The following is a 21,596-nucleotide window of genomic DNA, read 5'->3' as shown; positions in this document are numbered from 1 at the left end:
ACTTATGAAGGAAAATAATCTGAGTATCTTTGTATTTTTATTTTGAACACCACCATTTTTAGCATCGGGAGACGTGCTGTTACATTCCTACCTAAGTAGTCAGCCAGTGGAGGAATCACAGATCGCAATGCTGGCTTGTTTTTTGGTCTATCATTCTGTGCCAACGCACCAGCAGATGACAGCAAACGGAATTGAAGGTAAGGACCAAACGTGATCCTAGGTCTTATCTGGATGAATAGGGACAGTGCGGCAGCGGTCGAGTTGCTGCCTCACAGCACCAGAGAGCCGTGTTTGATCCTGACCTCGAGTGCTGTCTGTGTGCAGTCTGTATGTTCTCCCTGTGACCGCGTGGGGTTTTCTCCGGATGCTCCGGTTTCCTCTCACACTCCAAAGACGTGCAGGTTTGTAGGGCAATTGGCTTCTGTAAAGTGACCCTAGTGTGTAGGATAGAGCGCGTGTACGAGGTGATCGCTGGGTGGCGCAGGGTCTGTTTCTATGCTATATCTCTAAAGTCTAAAGGCAATCATCCGGGAATTGGATTCATACATGAAGGGAAACTCTCCATGGGGAAAGAGTAAGTGCATGAATGAATTAGTATGAATGTCAAAGGTTACGAGGGGAAGGCTGGAGAATGAGATTAAAAGGTTTATATGGATCAGCCATGATCGAATGGTGGAGTAAACGAGATGGGCCCAAATGCCTTTATCCTGCTGTCTTATGAATCTATTGGACAACTCTTCCAGAAATCTGGTATATTCTCTGCTGGTTGGTGCTTTGATTCTCAATCCCTTCACAATTGCAGAACTATTTTTCAATTGTGACTTTGTAGATAAAATAAAATGCAATATTATTTAAATAAATAATTGAAATTCAGTTTTGGATCTCGAGAGATTTTTGAAATCCTCGTCCATAAATCATACGAGCAGAATTAGGCCATTTGGCCCATTGATTCTACCGTTCAAACATGTTTGAACTATCTTTCCCTCTTAACCCCATTCTCCTGTCTTCTCCCGCGTAAACTTTGACACCCTTACTGATCAAGAACCTGTCAATCTCCGCTTTAAAAATATCCAATGATTTACCATCCTTTGACTAAGGAATTTCCACATCTCCTTTCTAACGGTACGTTCTTTTATCCTGAGGCTGTGTCCTCTGGTCCCAGACTCTTCCACTAGTGGAACCATCCTCTCTACATCCATTCCATCCAGGCGAGTATACGGTATCTAAAAAGGAGAGGCAAGGAACAACAGATGCTGGTTTACATAAAAGGACCCAAAGTGCTGGAGTAATTCAGTGGATCAGGCAGCATCTCTGGAGAACATGGATAGGTGATGTTTCAGGTCAGGGCTTCAGGGTCAATGAATTTCAAATGCCATCGAGTCCGAAGAAAGGTCCTGACCCGAAATGTCACCTATCCACGTTCTCAAGAGATGTTGCCTGACCTGCCGAGCTACTCCAGCATTGTGTGTCCTTTTGTGTGTTAACCAGCATATGTATTTACTTGTTTTCTACATTTGGACTGTACCTCATGAACGTGTTTTGTTTAGTTTACGTATAAAGCATAGAAACTGGCTCTTCAGCCCACTGACCATTGATCCCCAATTCATACTCATCCCGCATTCTCATCCACTCCCTACACTCTTGAGGCAATTTACAGAGGCCCACAAGTCTTTTGGATGTGGGAGGAAACCGGAGCACTCTGAGAAAACCCATGTGGTCAAAGGGAGAACGTGCAAACTCTGTACAGAGGTTATGATCGAACCCTGGTCTCTGGGGCATTGCGGCATCAACTCCACCAGTTGCCGTTTTATGGTGGTGACTCTGGAAATAATGTTAAACCGAGCACTGCAAGAAATCAGTGTTCTTAAATCATCCTGGGGAATTTTTTAGATTCAAAGGAAAGTGTTATGATTAAAGATCTCATCTGAAGTAGAAAGCTCATGCATCTTATTGCGTTAATTCTCTTGTTAGCTAACTCTTTGGCGATGCCGATATTCTTGCAAGTTCACACTCATGGTGCTTTTTCGATTTCTTTTTTAGGTACTACGGGATTTTCCCAACTCCTGCTGAAGTTTAGCCAGCTGCGTTTACCTGTGCAGGCCTTGTTGAGGTTAGCTCCGGTGATTCTGGGGAATCCACAGGCCATGTTGGTTTGATGACCTCTGACCCCGACTAACAGCTCAAGAACCTGCGGGGCCCATCAATGGAATCACCGCTGTCTGATTATGGAGTTGATTGTCCTGACACTAAAACACATTACGAAACAAGTAAACCCCACCATTTGTTACCGTGCGTCACCATCAAGTTGTAGGTTTGTATCTGTTAAACAAATTTGGCTCGAATCAGTGAATAAAGATGTCTACTTTTTGCAGTTGCTCGTGAGATTTTCCTGCCTTGGAAAGTTTGCTTGTATGAACTTGTGGTAACGACTGACAGGAAAATCTTTCAGGATTCTCCCTTGTGACTTCCGATCAGAGACGTTAGGCTTACACATGGGCTGCGGGACTGGGGGGGGGTTGGGGGGCTGCAGGACATGTTTCATAATGCGTAGCCTCAAGTTGCTTGAGCTGCTGCAGGAAACAACAGGCACGCCTGTGATTGACAGCAGCCGCCAACCAACCCAGCGGCTCCCGGGTCACTGCAACAAGTGCATTGTGCCGTCACCGAGGACCCGTCGCCGCAGCCGGCCAATCACAGCGGCCAAACTGGTGTTCTGCTCCCCCAATGGTCAACTCTCGCCACACAGTTGGCCAATGAAAGCGGCGGAATAGAAGAGATTAGCCAATGGACACTACGATGTGCGTGATGGGACGGGACATTTGAACAAATCGCGACAAGTCTTTGATGAAGTTTGTAGGAAGGAACTGCAGATGCTGGTTTACACCGACGATAGGCACAGAATGCTGGAGTAACTCTGCGGGACAGGCAGCATCTTTGGAGAGAGAAATAGGCAACGGTTCGGGCCGTAACCCGAATGGGTGACGTTTGGGGGTCGAGACCAGGGGGGCTGAGACTGAAGAAGAGTCACGACCCCCAAACATCAGGTGCCCTCTTTCTTTGGCCATCTCGGAGACGCAGAAGTGCTGAGCCTGCCCTGTTATTGAGTTTCGGCGAAACTCCAACCTCCGCTTGGTCTCATTTTGCTGTCTATCTTTAGATGAGTAAAGATGCAGCAACCTCTGTGCAGTTCCTTCCTTGACGGACATGGAGATAAAGAGGCAAGTGATGCATCTCTTGTTGCAGGGAAAGTCCGCCGAAAGGGAAGGTTATGGAGGGATCCTGCAAGTCACATAATCAAGTCACACATATCCACTGGGTGGCGTGCAGGAGGCAGAGCCGAGGTCACAGCAGGGCTCCTGACTGTTCCAGAATCAGCATCTGCAGCCTCCTCTGCCACTCATCAGAACCGTGCACAGCTTTAAGCTTGATCACTGGAGTTCAATGTTTGACTCGCCACTTAGAACGCGTACAGGGCAGCACAGCGGCTGCCTTACAGCACCAGAGACCTGGGTTCAATCCTGAATACGGGTGCTGTCTGTACAGAGTTTGTACGTTCTCCCTGTGACAGCGTGGGTTTTCTCCGGGTGCTCTGGTTTCCTCCCACACTTCAAAGACGTGCAGGTTTGTAGGTTAAATGGCTTCTGTAAATTGTCCTTGGTGTGTAGGATAGTGTCAGTGAAAGCCCAGATTGCAAGTTATTTCTTGTAACCTGGTCTCTTGAATGTCAAAGCGAGATGTGTCCTCTTAGGACTATCTTTAACTCTCCACACAGGCCCAAGTAAATATAGGAGAACATGCAAAGATATCGCAGTTGTTTCCATCCAACAGTGACACAATTAGTAGAGCCGCTCTCTCACTAATTGAACCGGGGTTCATTCCTGACCTCAGAAACCAGCGCACCCAATAGTATTTGCTGCATTCCTACTGAACGCTTCTCAGAAGCAATAAGATACCCTTATGAACGTGGTGGCATCAAAGTAACAATGCACAAGAGGCTGTTCAGCCTATTCTCCTGCGCAAGCTCTTTAGAGCTATTCCATTCATCCCATTGTGGAGTTTGCCTGTTTGACGGTGTCCGCACAGGCTAGTGTGTCTGTGTGGAGTTTGCACGTTCTCCTGTATCAACATGGGCTTGTGTGCCTGTGTGGAGTTTGCACGTTCGCCTGTGACCATGTGCTCTTTTTACTCAGGTGGTCTGTTTTCCTCTCACATCCTAAAGGAATAAATGCTGGTAGGTTAATTGGCTGCTACAGATTACCCCAAGAGTGTAGGTGAGTGGTAGAATCTTGGGGATTTGATGGGAATGTTATTCTGAAAGCGAGTCATACAACATGGCCAAATTGTCCACGCTGATCGAGATACCGCATCTACACTAGACCCACCTGCCCACGTTTGGCCCATGTCCCTCTAAATGTTTCCTATCATGTACCTGTCCAAGTGTCTTTTAAATGTTGTTATCGAGCCAGCCTCAACTACACCTCCGGCAGCTCGTTCCATATACCCACTGCCCTCTGAGTGAAAATGTTGCCTCTCAGGCAACTTCTGTATTAAATCTTACTCATCTCACCTTAAATGTATGTCCTCTTGTTTTTGATTCCCCTGCCGTGGGTAAAAGACTCTGCATTCACCCTGTCTATTCCCCTCATGATTTTATACACCTCTAGCCTCCTACGCTCCAAGGAATAAAATCCTGGTCTGCTCAACCTCCCTATAATTCAGCCCCTCAATGCCTGGAAACATCCTCGTAAATCTTCTCTGCACTCTTTCCAGCTTAATAACATCCTTCCGAAAGCAGGGTGACAGAAACTGAAGACAATACTCCAAATGTGGCCACACCAACATCTTGCACAACTGTAACATAACATCCCAACTTCTCTACTCCATACCCTGGCCTGTGAAGGTCATTGTACCAAAAGCCGTCTTGACTACCCTATCCACTTGTAACGCCTCTTTCAGAGAACGATGTACCTGTACCCCTTGATCCCTCTGCTCCACACCACTCCCTAAAGCCCGCCATTCACTGGTCCGACTTCCCAAAACGCAACATCTAACACTTGCATTAAACGCAATTAGCCATTCCTCGGCCCAGCTGATCAAAAGCCTGCTGTTATTTTAAATAACCATTTTCACTGCCTGTGATGCCATCCATTTTAGTGTCATCAGTAAACGTGCCAATCTTGCCTTATACATTCTCATCCAAGTGGGAAATGGAATTGCTGCCTTCTGTGTTGAAAGGAAATATGGAATTTGGAAAATATGGAACTTCCACATATGAATTTGGCACTTGGCCACATCTGTGTTTAATAATTTTCAAAATCCACCGCCTAATTCAATCAATTATAATTTAACGCACTTAAATAATTTAACAATAATTTAATTATCTTGCATTTCTGCAGATCTCCATATTATCATTCAACATATTGTTCAGTTTAATTAAAAATTGTTCTTTAGTTTAGTTTAGAGATACTGCAGGGAAACAGGCCCTTCAGCCCACCGAGTCTGCGCCTACCAGCGACCCCATCACTAACACTATCCTACACTCACTAGGGACAATTTACAATGATACCAAACCAATTCACCTACAAATCTGCATGTCTTTGGAGATCCTAGAGAAATCCCCCCCACAGGTCACGTATATACTCCGTACAGACAGCATCCATAGTCAGGATTGAACCCGGGTCTCTAGCGCTGTAAGACAGCAACTCTACCGCTGCGCCACTTGCAGATTGTTCTTCTGTTAGGATTTATTCTCTTAAATAGGAGTGTTGGCAATTGGATGCCAGCCAGGCTATTCAGCAATTATTTTGGACCTTTTCTCTGTAATTCACAGTTTTTTATATATGCAACTTGGCAGCACTCTACGTGGTCTGGGAGATACACCCAATCGCATCAGTTTGCACTGGACATAATAACACTGGATGAATATAAGAGTCAGGAAGTCAAAGTGCAGCTCTATATGACTGGTCTATATGACATTATAAGAGGCATTAATGGAATAGACAGTCCAAATCTCTTTCCCAGGGTGAAAATAAATCAAATACCAGAGGGCATACCTATAAAGTGAGGGGCAAAGTTTAAAGGAGACGTGCAGTTTTCTACATAGAAGGTGGTGAGTGCCTGGAACGTGCTGCCAGGGGTGGTGTTTGAAACATATACAATAGTGGTATTTAAAAGACTTGGATATGCACTGAGATATACAGCGAATGGGGGGAGGGTATGGGCTATGTGCAACTTGATGTGATAGTCTCGGCATCATGACATTGTGGGCTGAAGGGCCTGTTCTGTCTTGTGCTGTCGCTCTTCTATGTAAACATTTTGTAACGTTTGGATAATTTCTGGCTGGAAATTCCACCTTGGGATTTCTTCCTAATGTAATGAACATGTTAAAGCCGGGCACCAAATTCTGGAGTAACTCAGTGGGTCAGGCAGTATCTCTGAAGAAAAAGAATAGGTGACTTTTCTTTTCATACCATTCCTTCATTTGTTGTTTGTACCTTTACATACCTCTAGTTTCCCTCTGCCTTTACTCTCAGTCTGAAGAAGGACCCCGACCCGAAACATCATCTATTCCTTTTCTCCAGAGATGTTATCTGGTCCAAAATGCTGGAGTAACTCAGCGGGACAGGCAGCATCTCTGGTGAGAAGGAATGGGTGACTTTTGAAGTTCAGTTTGATGTTCAGTCTGAAGGGTCTTGCCCCGAAGCGTCACCCATTCCTTCTCTCCAGAGATGCTGCCTGTCCCGCTGAGTTACTCCAGCATTTTATGTCTACCTTCGATTTAAACCGGCATCTGTAGCTGTTTCCTACACATGCTATCTGACCCGCTGAGTTACTCCAGCATTTTGTGTCTATCTTTGGTGTAAACCAGAATCTGCTGTTCCCTCCTACACATATTAAAGCCAGACATGTGCCACAAAATATTTGCTTTAAAATTCAGCTACTTTAAGGGTCTTTTTTTAAAAGCCAAATGGACTTTCCCTTGGTAAAACATGTGTGTACAGGATGTCTGTATCATTTACTTCCAATTGCCTCGGGCTTTCTCAGATTTCTCATTTGTTAAATCTATTTTTCTCATTCCAACTTTACTGCAGTTACAGCATGGAAACAGGCCCTGCGGCCCACCGAGTCCGCGCCGACCAGCAATCCCCGTACACTAGCACCACTCTACACAAACTAGGAACCATTTACAATTTTACCGATGCCAAATAACCTACAAACCTGTACATCTTTGGAATGTGGGAGGAAGCTGGAGCACCCGGAGAAAACCCAAGCGGTCATGGGGAGATCGTACAAACTCCGTACAGACAGCACCTGGGTCTCTGGCATTGTAAGGCAGCAACTCTAGTGCTGACCCACCATTCCACCCGTACATTTTCTGCTTACATTTTCACTGTCTTGTCCAAAAATAATTTTACCCTCTTCAATATTTTCCAAATAATATTACCAAAAAAAAGCTATCACTATATATAGCTATTAAAAAAGCTATATCAGGGCAGCACAGTAGAGCAGTAGTAGAGTTATGCCCCCGTCCCACTTGGGAAACCTGAACGGAAACCTCTGGAGACTTTGCACCCCACCCAAGGTTTTCCGTGCGGTTCCCGGAGGTTTTTGCCAGTTTCCCTACCTGCTTCCACTACCTGCAACCTCCGGCAACCACCTGCAACCTCCGGGAACCGCACAGAAACCTTGAGTGGGGCGCAAAGTCTCCAGAGGTTTCCTAAGTGGGACAGGGGCATTACTGTTTTATAGCGCCAGAAATCCAGATTCAATCCTGACTACCAGTGCTGTCTGTGCGGAGTTTGTATGATCTCCCTGTGACTGCGTGGGTTTTCTCTGGGTGCTCCGGTTTCGTCCCACACTCCAAAAGACGTACAGGTTTGTAGGTTAATTGGCTTTGGTAAATACTCCAGATGTGGTCTCACCAGGGCCCTATATAACTGCAGAAGGACCTCTTTGCTCCTATACCCATCTCTGGGGAACATGGATAAGTTATGTTTCGGATTGGGACCCTTCTTAAGACTACTTAAAATCAAGATTGAGATAATCTGTGGACGGCTTGATTGTAATCACTTATAGTCTTCTGCTGACCGTATAGCAGGCAACGAAAGCTTTTCATTGAACCTTGGTACATGTGATAGTAAACTAAACTAATCAATCCCCATGAAGAGTCATCAGTGATTCTTCCATATCTACTCCCATGTTGTAGCACTAGTTATAGAGCCCACTGCAAAGGCCACACGTTTAACTGTTGTCCGGTAACTTTGCAAGGATGCTTTCCTTCTGGATGTGCCCAATGTCTTCTATGCATTGACAAGTAGAACAATGACACAGCCTCTGACGACCATGTGATCTCAGTCCCTCGGGCCACTGTCAGAAAATGTGCCCTTTGTCCAGGACCAGAAGGCAGAGCATCCCAATAAAAGGAAGTACCTTCAGAATGGAAATGAGGAGGAATTTCTATAGCCATAGGGTAGTTAATCTGTGGAATTCATTTCTGTGGACGGCTGCGGAGGCCGTCATTGAGTATTTTTAAAGCGGAGATTGACAGATTCTTGATTAGTATAGGCATCAAAGGTTACGGGGAGAAGGCAGGGGAATGGGGTTGAGAGGGAAGGATAGATCAGCCATGATTGAATGATGGAGTAGACTTAATGGGCTGAATGGCCTAATTCTGCTCCTATGAGTTATGAACAAACTTTAAGCCCAGGCTGAAGGTCTTTGTGGCCCGACTGCCTGGAGTATTCAATGGCAACTTCAACCCTCTCTGGAACTGTTACACTACAATGCTCAGAACTATATTCTGCACTCTGACATCTTTCTCTGCTTTACTTGTTGTTCTTAGTTAATTTAGGGGTACAGCGTGGAAACAGGCCCTTCAGCCCACCGACCATTGATCACCCCATGCACTAGCACTATTCTATACACTAGGGACAATTTACAACTTGCCTCCACACGTTTTTGTGATGGGACAGACAGCACTCAAGGTCAGGATCGAACCCGAGTCTCTGGCACTGCGAGACAGCAGCTCTACCAGCTGCACCACTGTGCCAATCATTTGGTGATCAAGAGCTGCAAGTGTGCATCCCTGACTATCTCTGATCTGGTCTGTAGCTCTTTCCCACCTGCTTCAGAAGGGCATCTATCTTACTGGTGCCCAAGAAGAGGAAGGTGACCTGCCTCAATGATTACTGACTGGTAGTACTTACGTACACCACAATCAAGTGCTTTAGGAGGTTGGTCATGGCACAAATCAATTCCTGCTTCAGAAATGACCTGGATCAGCTTAATTTGCCTGTCATCATTACAGGTCAACAGCAGATGCTACTTCACTCTGCTCTGAACCACAAAGGGGCAGCGTAGTGACGCAGCAGTAGAGTTGCGGCCTCACAGCTCCAGAGTCCAGGGTTCAATCCTGACCCCTGGTGTGTATGGAGTTTGTACGTTCTCCCTGTGACCGTGTGGGATTTCTCCGGGTGCTCTGCGTTCCTCCCACACTCAGCATTTTTACTTGTTTTAATTTCACTCTTTAAGCTCAAGATGCAGGAGTTGAGATGAGAGATTTAATAGAGGTTTAGTTTAGTTTAGATACAGCGCGGAAACAGGCCCTTAGGATACAGAGTTCGCGCCGACCAGTGATCCCCGCACACTAACACTATCCTACACTCACTAGGGACAATTTACTATTTTACCGAAGCCAATTAACTTACAAACCTGCACGTCTTTCTAGTGTGGGAGGAAACCAGAGCGCCCCGGGAAAACTCCATACATACAGCACCTGTAGTCAGGATCAAACCCGGATCTGTTCAAAATCATGCTGCTGCTGCAACGTTGGTGATAGATAATAGGTGATTACCAAAAGATTCAGAAGTACTATTACATAGATACGTAGAAAATAGGTGCAGGAGTAGGACATTCGACCCTTCGAGCCATCACCGCCATTCAATGTTATCATGGCTGATCATCCACAATCAGTATCCCGTTCCTGCCTTCTCCCCATATCCCTTGATTCCACTAGCCCCAAGAGCTCCATCTAACTCTCTGTTCAATGCATCCAGTGCCTCCGCTGCCTTCTGAGGCAGAGAATTCCACAAATTCACAACTATCTGGGTGAAAAAGTTTTTCCTCATTTCAGTTCCAAATGGCCTACCCCTTATTCTTAAACTGTGGCCCCTGGTTCTAGACTTCCCCCAACACCAGGAATATGTTTCCTGCCTCTAACGTGTCCAATCCCTTAATAATTTTATATGTTTCTATAAGATCCCCTCACATCCTTCCAGTGCATACAAGCCCAGTCGTTCCATTCTTTCATCATATGACAGCTCCCCCATCCCGGGAATTAGCCTCGTGAACCTACGTTGCACTCCCTTTTTGGTGCGTTATTTTTCAGAGTGTATTGTTAGTCGGGAGGGTGGCCTTGGGTTCCAGCTGATATTGATTCGTTTTTTTTTTAAGATACATGGAAATAGGTCCTTCGACCTGATTCTGCACCGGCCAGAGATCCCCGCACACTAATACTATCCTACACGCTAGAGACAGTTTGCAATTATACCAAGCCAATTAACCTACAATCCCATACGTCTTGGAAATCCCACGCTGGTTACGGTGAGAATGTACAAACTCCGTACAGACAGCACCCATAGTCAGGATTGAACCCGGGTCTATGGCGTTGTAAGGCAGCAACTCCACCACTGCCCCATCGTGCCGCCCAAGTTGGTAAGATGCAGATCAAAGCAGAATGCTCTGTCTGCCGAGGCCTACAGGATCACCCGATTGCAAACCAATTTAACCACTTCCCATTCCCATACAGACTTTCTGTCCTGGGCCTCCTCCATTGGCAAAGTGAGGCCACATGCAAACTGGAGAAACAGCACCTCGTATTTTGCTTGGGCAGCTTACAACTCAGAGGTATGAACGGAATTCTTCCCTCCTCCCTTCCTTCACACTAGTTGTTTAACCAGTTCCAGTTCGCCACTGTATCCGTCTTGAGATCACACCTTCCCAAGCCAACAACGGACCTACCAATGGTACAACCCTGCCTGAGGTTATTTGTGGCCAGCTCTAATCTTCTCTCGCCTCCATCTCTTCACCCACCTCCCCACCAACCTCATCCCGTACCTTTAGTCTTAAGAATGGTCCCGACCCGAAACGTCATCCATCCTTTTTCTCCAGAGATGCTGCCAGACTCACTGTGTTACTCCAGCACCTTTTCAAGGTTTCAAATATAGACAAAAAAGCTGGAGAAACACAGCGTGTGAGGCAACATCTATGGAGCGAAGGAATAGGTGACGTTTCGGGTCGAGACCCTTCAGACTCTCGAAGTTTCGGGTCGAGACCCTTCTTCAGGTTTCAAGGTCAGTTTATTGTCACATATACCAATTAATGTACAGTGAAATTCGAATTACCATACAGCCATACAAAAAAATAGCAACAAGCCAATCAACTACATAGAAGTTAACATAAACATCCACCACAGCGGATTCCCCACGTTCCTCACTGTGATAGAAGGCAATAAAGTCCAATCTCCTTCCTCTCTTATTATAGGTAGACAAAATGCTGGAGAAACTCAGTGGGTGAGGCAGCATCTATGGAGCGAAGGAAATAGGCAACGTATCGGGTCGGAACCCTTCTTCTTTTATTATATCCTAATTTATAGACACCTTGTGTCTATCTTTAGGCAAAAGCATCATCTGCAGTTCTTTGTTTCCACAGAAGGAATTTATTCTTGCTAAGTGTGAGGTGATGCGTTTTGGGAGGAGGACCGATAAGGATGTAATGATCGTAGGAGCCAAGGGAGTGTTGAAGAATAGAAAAAATCTTGGTGTTAAATGCAAAGGCCCCTGAAGGTGGCAGCACCAGTAGAACAAATGCTTGCTTTCGTTGGCCAAAGACAAACAAGCCAAACTTGTTCTAGTTGGCCAGTACATACAATATAAAATATAACCCAACTTTATAAAATAGTGTAATAAAAAGAAACTGAAGATGCTGGTTTATACCAAAGATATACAAAGATAAACATGTATTCCTCTTGGGATCACGCTGTCTCCTGGCAAGTTGGCATTTCAGGGATCCACCCTGCCCGAGCTCATCTGATGCTGGCTATGATTTGCTCTGGTGCTTTCTCCAGCACTTTGTGCCTTTTTTATATATATAAACCAGCATCTGCAGTTCTTTGTTTCTATATTTTGATCAGGACATTGCCTGGGATAATGTTGTTTTCAGTTATAGGAGAAGACTGGAGATACAATGAACTGCAGATGTTGAAATCTTGAGCAAAACGAAAATTGTTGGAGGAACCCAGCGGGTCAGGCAGTGTCTGTGGGGGGAATGGATAGATGGCGTTTTGGATCTGTCCCATCTTCAGAAGTGTCCCGAATCTAAACGCCCCTCCACAGATACTGCCTGACCCGTTCAGTTCCTCCAGCACTTTCTGTTTTTGCTCGCATCACACATTTGAAAGCCCAGTTTAAACTAAAAGTAAACACAATAAATAAATCACGACAGCAAAAGTGCAGACAATCAATATGCATGAGGATCCCGAAGGGAGATGTTTGTTCAGTGTGCAGGGCTCCCAAGGCTGCATCCGTCCATCAACGATGATCCATTGGCCGAGGAATGCAGAGGGCGTCCAACACTTCTCGCCTACGCCGATCTTGGGTGGGTGAGGACCAGAAACTCCTGAGCTTGCACCCTCCCTTATGAATACACCCACCCCGCCTCTCATGCCACACTCCACCGTGTGAATGTATCTTCTCCGCCCCTTCATGTCACACTCCACCCTGAGAATGCATCCTCCCCTTCACATATACCTACACCATGAATGCATCCTCCCGCAGGCCCTGCACCCGTCCCCCCCAGCATCCACCCCCGTGCACGGACTTCTGCAACCCCTGGCAGGCCCGCACCTCTGCAGCCCATCTCCAGCCCGCAGCCTTGCACCGGGTCGCCAGCCTGCACCCCACAGCCCCATGCCTGTACCCCGCAACCATGCACCGGGTCGCTGCCTGCACCTCGCAGCCCCATGCCTGCACCGGGTCGCCAGCCTTGCAGCCCCATGTCTACACCCACCCATGTTTACACCCCGCAACCTTGAAGCGGGCCGCCAGCTTGGGCTCACCCTCTCCCCGCCCACTCGCAGCATGATTGACGCGGCGGCCAGCCAACGGGAGGCGAGGGGGTTGCGGGGCGGGGGGCGGGACTTGGAGCGGGACCCGGAGCGCGAGCGGAGCGGAGCCGCCAACCAAGCCAACGGCCGCGCCTCGAGCGGAGCCACGAGCGGAGTGGAGCGAGGGAGGGAGGGAGGGAGCCGCGAGCGGACAGTGGACGGTGGACGGCGGCGGGGACTGCAGGCGGTGAGGACGGTGGGGACTGCAGGCGGCAGCGGTAGCGGTAGCGGCAGAGCATTGAGCACTGAGCACTAACAGTGCGGGCGGATCCACAGCCGTGCGGGGGCTCTGGAGCGCTAGAAAGTTGCCGGCAAGTTGTCATCGCAGCGACCGGGCAACAGGCGGATGGACTGGGTGTAACAGGCAAACCCAGAACCCGGTGAACAGACCAGGTTACAGGCGGATAGATGGGCTGGGTGTAACAGGCATAGGTGGACAGACTGGGCAAAAGGCAGACCAAGTAACAGGGGAACAGACTGGGTGACAGGCGGACGGACCAGGGAGACGAGCAAACCCAGTACCAGGAGGATGGACTGGGTGACAGGCAGACAGACCAGGCGTCAGGCGGACGCGACCACTTATCACTATAACGGACCGGGTGACAGGCGGACTGACTGGGCGACAGGCAAATCCAGGAATACGAGAACAGACTGGGTGACAGGCAGATGGACTAGATGACAGACAGACTGAGTGACAGGCAAACCAGGCAACAGCCAAATGGAATGGGTAATGGGCACACCAGGTGACAGGCGGACAGACCGGGCAACAGGCAGACAGACTGGGGGACATGTGGACAGCCAGGACAACAGGCGGATAGACCGGGCAACAGGCAGACAGACTAGGGGACATGTGGACAGCCAGTTCAACAGGCGGATGGACCAGGGAACAGGTGGACAGCCAGGACAACCAGACCGGGCAACCGGCAGACAGACCGGGCAACAGGCAGACAGACCAGGACAAGACAAGACAACAGATGGATGGACCTGGCAACTATAGGATGGACCAAGTGACGGGGATGGACCAAGTGACGGGGATGGAGCAGGTGACAGGCGGACAAACTAAGCAACAGGTGGATCATGCGGGTGGACCAGGTAACACGCGGAAAGGGCAACAGATGTACCGACTGGGCAATTGGTGGATCTGACGAGCGGGCCAGGTGACAGGTAGACGGAATGGACCACAGACGGATTGGGTGACAGGCACATGGATCGGACCACAGGCACACAGACTAGGTGACTGGCAGACGGACTGAGTGTTGGCAGATAGACTGGATGACAGGCGAACCAGGCAACAGGAGGACAGACTGGGTGATAAGCAGACCAGGCGACAGGCAGACAGAACACATGACAGACAGACCAGGCAGCAGACAAGTGATAGGTGAGTAGGCTGGGTGACCAGCAGTCAGACATGGTGACAGGCAGACAGTGAGCAGGCGACATGTGGACAGACCAGGTGAAAAATGATGGGTGGACAGACCAGGACAGGCAGACAGGCAGACAACCAACGATCCCTCTCACCAGGCTTGTTGAAGTAAACAATAGACAATAGGTGCAGGAGTAGGCCATTCGGTCCTTCGAGCCAGCACCGCCATTCAATGTGATCATGGCTGATCGTCCCCAATCAGTATCCCGTTCCTGCCTTCTCCCCATATCCCCTGACTCCACTATTTTTAAGTAGTTTCAAATGTGTCCACGTATTCAAGGGCTTTATTGCCTCTTGAGCGCAGCAATTGCCAAAGAAACTGAGATGGTCAGAGTTCTCTGTCACTCCCTTTTGCTTTTAGGATTTGATTTGCAAGCAGTTGATGCTTCACCACTAAATTAAGCAGATGTAGTGCTGTGTTCCAGGAAAGTTCATTCCTGAGTCGGATCTCTATATCTCTAATCGACAACACTTTATCTTTCTTACGCTTAAATATTTGTATTGGAAACCAACATCTTGATGTAGATTATGCACAGGTCAAAGATTCTACTGTGGTGATGCTTTGAGAGTCAGTGTGAAGAACACACACTCCCGGTCCAGTACACTTTGCACTTTGAATCTGTATCTTATAAGCCCCAAGTCTTCAGAACTAGTTTGCGAGGAATTCCTCTGTTGGGCTGAGTAATGATTTGTAATTCTGAATCGTTGAGTGTGAGATTGCTTTTTGGATGAATGCAGAATGATTAGGTTTTTAATAAATTTGAGGTAAGCACACAGTCTTTCTTCCTCGTTTGTGGAAATCAAGAACTGGAGCGCACAGATGAGAGGGGAATGATTTAATAGGAACATGAGGGGCATCTTTCTCACACAGAGGGTGGTAGGTATAGATATCGAGCTGCCAGATGAAATAGTTGAAGCAGGTACCATAACATCTTTAAAGGGTCATTTAGATGGGTACATGGATAGGAAAGATTTAGAGGACAAAGGGATAAACACAGGCAAATGGGACTAGCGTAGATTGGCATGGAAAAGGGGTTGATGGGCCGGTTTCCGTGATTTATTACTGTGATTCAATGACTCGATATGTCAGGTGTTGCACTTTGGGAGGTTGAATCTAAAGCGAATGTATACAGTTACCGGCATGTCCTTTAACTGCAATGATGTACAGCGAGATCTTGGGGTCCAAGTTAATCGCTCGCTGAAAGTAGCAACACAAGAAGATAGTGGTAATGAAGGTATATGATACGTTTGTCTTTATAATTTAATTTAGGTTAGTTTATTATTGTCACATGTACCGAGGTACAGTAAAACGTTTTTGTTTGCGTGCTATTCAGTCAAAGAAAAGACTATACATGAGTACAATCAAGCCATCCACTGTACAGATGTCGTACCCACATTTAGTGAAAGATAAAACATTGAAGATATTTCTAAGAGTCACAAAATCATGTGGCAGCTTGTAAAAGAAGATAGACACAAAATGTTGGAGTAACTCAATGGGACAGAGCATCTCTGGAGAGAAGGAATGGGTAACGTTTTGGGTCGAGACCTTTGTTCAGACTTCTAAAACTTTGGTGAGATCGCATTTAGAGTATTGTGTACAGTTCTGCTCACCCCATTACATGAAAGCTGTGGAGGCTTTAGAAAAGGTGCAGCAGTTTACCCAGATGCTGCCTTGACCAAGAGGTTATTAGTTAAGAGAGGTTGGATAAACTTAGATTGTTTTCTGTGGAGTGTATGAAGGTAGACCCAATAGAAATGTATAAAATTATGAGATGCATAGATAGGGTAGACAGTCAGAATATTTTTCCCAGGTTAATAATGTGGTGAATCTCTGGAACTCTCTGCCACAGAGGGTAGTTGAGGCCAGTTCATTGGCTATATTTAAGAGGGAGTTAGATGTGGCCCTTGTGGCTAAGGGGATCAGGGGGTATGGAGAGAAGGCAGGTACGGGATACTGAGTTGGATGATCAGCCATGATCATATTGAATGGCAGTGCAGGCTCGAAGGGCCGAATGGCCTACTCCTGCACCTAATTTCTATGTTTCTATGTCAAAGACTAGAGGGAATAGCTTTAAAGGCATGTTTTTTTACACAGAGTGGTAGATGCCTGAAACACACTGGGGAATGGAGGCAGATAGGATCATAATGTTTACAAGGTTTTTAGATAGGCACATGGAAATGTATGGAACAGGCGATGAGGCGTGGTGGTGGGGTGGTATGGATTATGCACAGGCAGAAGTGATTATTTGCTTTGACATCTTGTTCGGCACAGACATTATGGCCTAAAGGGCCTTTTCCTGTGCTATACCGGTCTATAGTCAATACTTTTAATGATGTAGAAAGGCATCAGTTGTACCATACCAAAATCACTCAACCTTGATGCATTTTAATTGGATCATTGTATTCCCAAAGAACTGTGATAAGTAGTAGCAATTGAGATAATATATGACTTAAATCAGTGCTTTTTGCTGTGTTTTGTCTCTGAGGATTCAATAACCATCAATGCATTTATGTCTGCGAAGCACCATTAATTTTTAACATCCTTTGTGCTGCAGTGATGGTTGATTCATGTCATATGTTGAATGTCTATGCTTGGTGTTGTTTGATGCCACAATCTATGGGTTGTCAGGATTAAGCAAAGCAATTTCTTGGTCAGAGAGGTGGGGGATAGACCATCCCCTGGGTTACAATGTTACATCCCCTGCTAGAGATTGATGTGTGATAACGGTTCTTCTTTTCACGTGGCAAACTATAAAGTGCCAAAAATTAAGTACTGTGCATGTTAAAAGTATTTTCAGCTCATTTTAATTTTATCTTTGAATAATCCTTCAAATGATTTTTGCAAATAATTATCGCTTAAAAAATAAAAAGCAGTGGACAAAGCAGTTGCAATGTTGGTGTGTTGCGATTTCTCACTAAATCTGCCACTAATATCTGATGTCTATAGATATTGCAAAATTGCTCTTGGTGATAAATTGCTCCCTAATAGTGTGCATTGTCACAGATGTTGCAGATGGGATCAAACTAAGTTTTCTGCAACATAAAATATTTTTGGAATATTTTGCCTTGTTGAATGAAATGTAACTGAGTTTATAGTAGTGTACAGCCACAATTACCGCTGAATAACTTCACAAGACGGGAAAAAAAAGTTTATGTTGAGGATAACTCACAGAATAATTCTAAGTTCCATGTTTTTAAATGTAATTATGTTATATTTTTAAAGTTTGTTCATGGTATGTCATGTCCTTAATCTCCCTCGTTTATTACACTTTTTACAATTTTTGGAAGTTAGTAAACAAATGGAATGTTCTACTTCCTACTTTGTAATCTTCAAGAGTCAAAAGAGTGAGTCGAGAGTGTTTAATTGTCATATGTCCGGACAACAAATCAATGAAATTCTTACTTGCTTTGATTATTCTTTATTCTAATGCAATTAACTCTGCCTGCTTGAGTACTCACAGAACCAACCCCCTTTTGCTGAGTTAAATTAATTGATGAAGGTGAAATCCAGCCTACAGAGGTGACTTCATCTTTCTGTTATGCTGACTACAGGGTGTCCGACCTTGCCTCATCTCACAGCAAATTCTCAGGCAGCTGAAACTGGCTGTGAGGAGGAATGAGATGCAATGACAAATTAGAGGCACAAGGAACTGCGAATACTGGTTTAAAAAAAAAGACACTGTGCTGGAGTAACACCAAACTAAATTTCTGATCTGCAAAGTCACCTGTTCATGTCCTCCAGAGATGCTGCCTGAACCGAGTTATCCAGCGCTATGTGTCTTTTTTTGCAGTAACAAATTGTTGGTTGTCTCATTGAGCTGAGACTGATGCACTACCTTGCTTCCACAGAGCAATATTGATCCCCAGTCCTGTACACAAATTATCTTGCCCTCTTACCCAGCAATAAATTAACTTTTTTTTAAAAAGAAGCACCTTTAGTCTGATTCACCTGAGTGGCAAAGAAGGGAGTGGAAATGAGTGTGATTTCATTTTTTACTTATGTGGTTGGGAGTTGTCACCACAACTAGAGAAACTCCCATACTTATATTTAGGTTGATTTGGAGCCTACGATATGGCCAACAGTATTGATGGATTGTGGTAGAGTATCTATTGATTAGTTGACAATTTCCGACCAACAATTCAAAATTGTTTTTTGCACCAAGTACTTTCATGTGTCTTCCACTTGATGCGTAGAACTTGTTTTTAAAGTAAATCTTTCCCAATCTTTGTGGCCTTGATGATTTTGACGTTCACAATTTGCATTGTTGTTATGGCTGTAATGTTCCAGGAATCCCTGTTTTGGGATTTTATATTTTGATAGTTTACACAGGAATGAACAACACAGGATGGTGTATACATGGAACGAGCTAGCAGAGATGTGGTTGAGACAGATAAATAAATCATTTATAAGACATGTGGACAAGTACATAGAGTCATTCAGCATGGAAACAGGCCCTTCGAGCCAACTTACCCCTGCCGACCAACATGCCCTCATCAACATTAGTTCCACCTGACTGTGTTTGGCCCATACCCCTCTAAACATACCTTATCCATGTACTTGTCCAAATGTCTCTTAAAAATTATGATAGTACCTACCTTAACTACCACCTCTGGCAGACCGTTCCATATAACTTTTGTGAATAAAAAGCTACCCCTTTGGTTCCTATTAAATATTTCCCCCCTCACCTTAAACCTATGCGTCCTGGTTCATGATTCCCCAACTCTGGGCAACATACTGCATTTACCCAATCTATTTGAGAAATGCACAGATCTGGGATTTGTGTAGATGGGAACCTTGGTCAGCATGGATGAGTTAAGATGAAGGCCTGTTTCCTTGCTGTATGACTATAAAATCTGGCAGGTCAATGGTCTGGTTCCCTGAGTGAAGGCGGATGTATATTACAATGTCAGTAACTATCATGGAAACTTTTAATGTACAGATCCCGTATATTTTTCCTTTCTTCACAATATGTAATGATAGATTATCAAGTATTCATCCTTGGCACAGAATTGTGACACGTAAGTGTTTCCTTGGCATGTAGCTTCGATTGACAGTGTATCTGCCAAAAATATGCAGTATGTGTTTTACTCATTTATTGGGGATTAAAATCATATGGATTTCTGGTGAACTCATGTGGGCTTGTTTCAATCATAGGGATCTCAAAAGTAGAGTTGTTGCCAAGTTATTCCTGTAACTAATACAATCAGCTTTTAATTATTTCTATGCTAAATCCTGGAACTTAAGTTCTTTGCATTGAAAACAACATCATGAAACGATACGATACAATAGAACTTTATTAATCCCAGGAGTGAAATTGATCTGCCAACAGTCATAAAAACACAAAATTCATGAAACATGAAATTAAAGTGACGAGTGGAAAGGATTGGGGAGGGGGGGGTGGGGGAGGTGTGTGGGGCGGGACTCAGTCTCGGTCTCAGTCTACCCCACGAGAGACAACGTTCACATTTTAAGACCCGGTGTATATTTATATAAATGGTGCTGAATTTGATCTTGATTTAAAACACAAAGCTGCAAGTAGTGCGTTGAGGATGCACTGATGTCTTCTGAGTGATCATGGGCCAGATCTAATCCTTGTCCATTGTAACCATGAAATGTCTTTCCACTGACTGGATAGCATGCAACAAAACAGCATTTCACTGTACCTCGGTAAACATGACAGAAAACAAAACTAAATTATCGGTAATCTAAACTAAAGCAAACTGTGATCACCTCACTGCAGTGCATCTGGACGGAATGCGGAAACATGACAGTGCCCTGAGAGGGAGTTCACTTCTGCTGACTCATCAAAGAGCCTGCCCCTTGGATGTGAAATGTTCTTCCCATTTTGTAAATGTCTCAGATGTTGAACTAAATAATGAACGTTTAAAAAAAAAAATTAAAAACACCAAAATCAGTTGTAAGTAATTTCATTCATTGAAATAGAGCAGAGTAATATATCCTATCACCTGCCTACTAGTACACTCTGAAGAAGGGTCCTACCCTGGAAATGATACCTTTCAATGTTCCCCATAGATGCTGCCTGACCTACTGAGATATTCCAGCACTTGAAGTTCATGTCCATTTTTATAAATCAGCATCCGTCTACATAGAACACTACAGCACAGGAACAGTCACTAATGTCCAGGCCTAACATGATGCCAAATTAAATTAGTCAACTCTGCTTGCAGTGATCGGCCCTTCGAACCAGCACTGCCATTCAATGTGATCATGGCTGATCATCCACAATCAGTACCACGTTCCTGCCTTCTCCCCATACCTCTTGATTCCGCTAGCCCTAAGAGTTCTCAGTGGGCTGAGACCTGAGACAGTGGCCTGTTTCTGTACAGAATGTCTCTATGATTTAGGTAAAATAAAACACACCAGATTTGGCCTTCTGAATGTCCTGGGCATCACCTTTGCAGTTTGACTGCATTTCTAGGTCTCACTACTGTTTAAGAGCAAATATTCCACTTGCTGCTGCTGACAATAAACGGAGAGGCTTCACCCAGTTTTTTTTTGTTCCCGTGGACAGTCCCAAGGAAGGGAAAGTTTGCATGGAGAGCTGTTGAAACAGCTGTTTCTACCAGAGGTTACTGATTGAAAAGAAGCTTCCATAAAATTGTAAGCAATGGGGCGCTCGCCCAGGGAAGAACAGTGACCTCATAAAAGAATCCACAAAATGGACAAACATTTGCGTTTGAATTGCTTTGTGTTGATTTGTCTCCGTCATTCAATGGCAACCATTGTATTGATAGGGAGCTGATTTTTTTTCATATATACATGCGCATGTTCTGATCAGGTTTGCATTTCTCCTTTTTATCTTTTTGTTTGTCTTTGTGCTGCAAAATCTGCGCTAACGTAACATGTCTGAAGGCCAGGAGGAGACGGGATGTTTTCAGATGAAAATCTGTTTACTGTGCTGCTCTGTAGTGGTTCTGTCAGTGTCAAATTTCTTTGTGATTCTAACGTAACCTTGCAAAACTGAGACAAATAAGTCGTAAAAGAAAGAA

At 45.3% G+C, this 21,596-nt stretch overlaps 2 protein-coding genes across 2 annotated transcripts in view; both read left to right on the top strand.

Moving 5' to 3' along the window:
- The window catches only part of anapc1 (anaphase promoting complex subunit 1), a 107,067-nt gene extending 104,696 nt beyond the window's left edge, over window positions 1–2,371 (top strand). Inside the window, 2 exon segments of the mRNA XM_055636195.1 lie at window positions 63–197; window positions 2,041–2,371. Coding sequence (XP_055492170.1) covers window positions 63–197; window positions 2,041–2,156 — 251 coding nt within the window. The 3' untranslated portion in view covers window positions 2,157–2,371.
- A 10,828-nt stretch (window positions 2,372–13,199) lies between these two features.
- arhgef10 (Rho guanine nucleotide exchange factor (GEF) 10) overlaps window positions 13,200–21,596 on the top strand; it is a 269,667-nt gene continuing 261,270 nt past the window's right edge. Inside the window, 1 exon segment of the mRNA XM_055636192.1 lies at window positions 13,200–13,349. The gene's annotated coding sequence lies outside the window, so the exon portion shown is untranslated.

Source organism: Leucoraja erinacea, chromosome 5 (genome assembly GCF_028641065.1).
Source record: "Leucoraja erinacea ecotype New England chromosome 5, Leri_hhj_1, whole genome shotgun sequence".
Taxonomy (NCBI): Eukaryota; Metazoa; Chordata; class Chondrichthyes; order Rajiformes; family Rajidae; genus Leucoraja; species Leucoraja erinaceus.
This window is presented reverse-complemented; position numbering and strand designations above follow the sequence as displayed.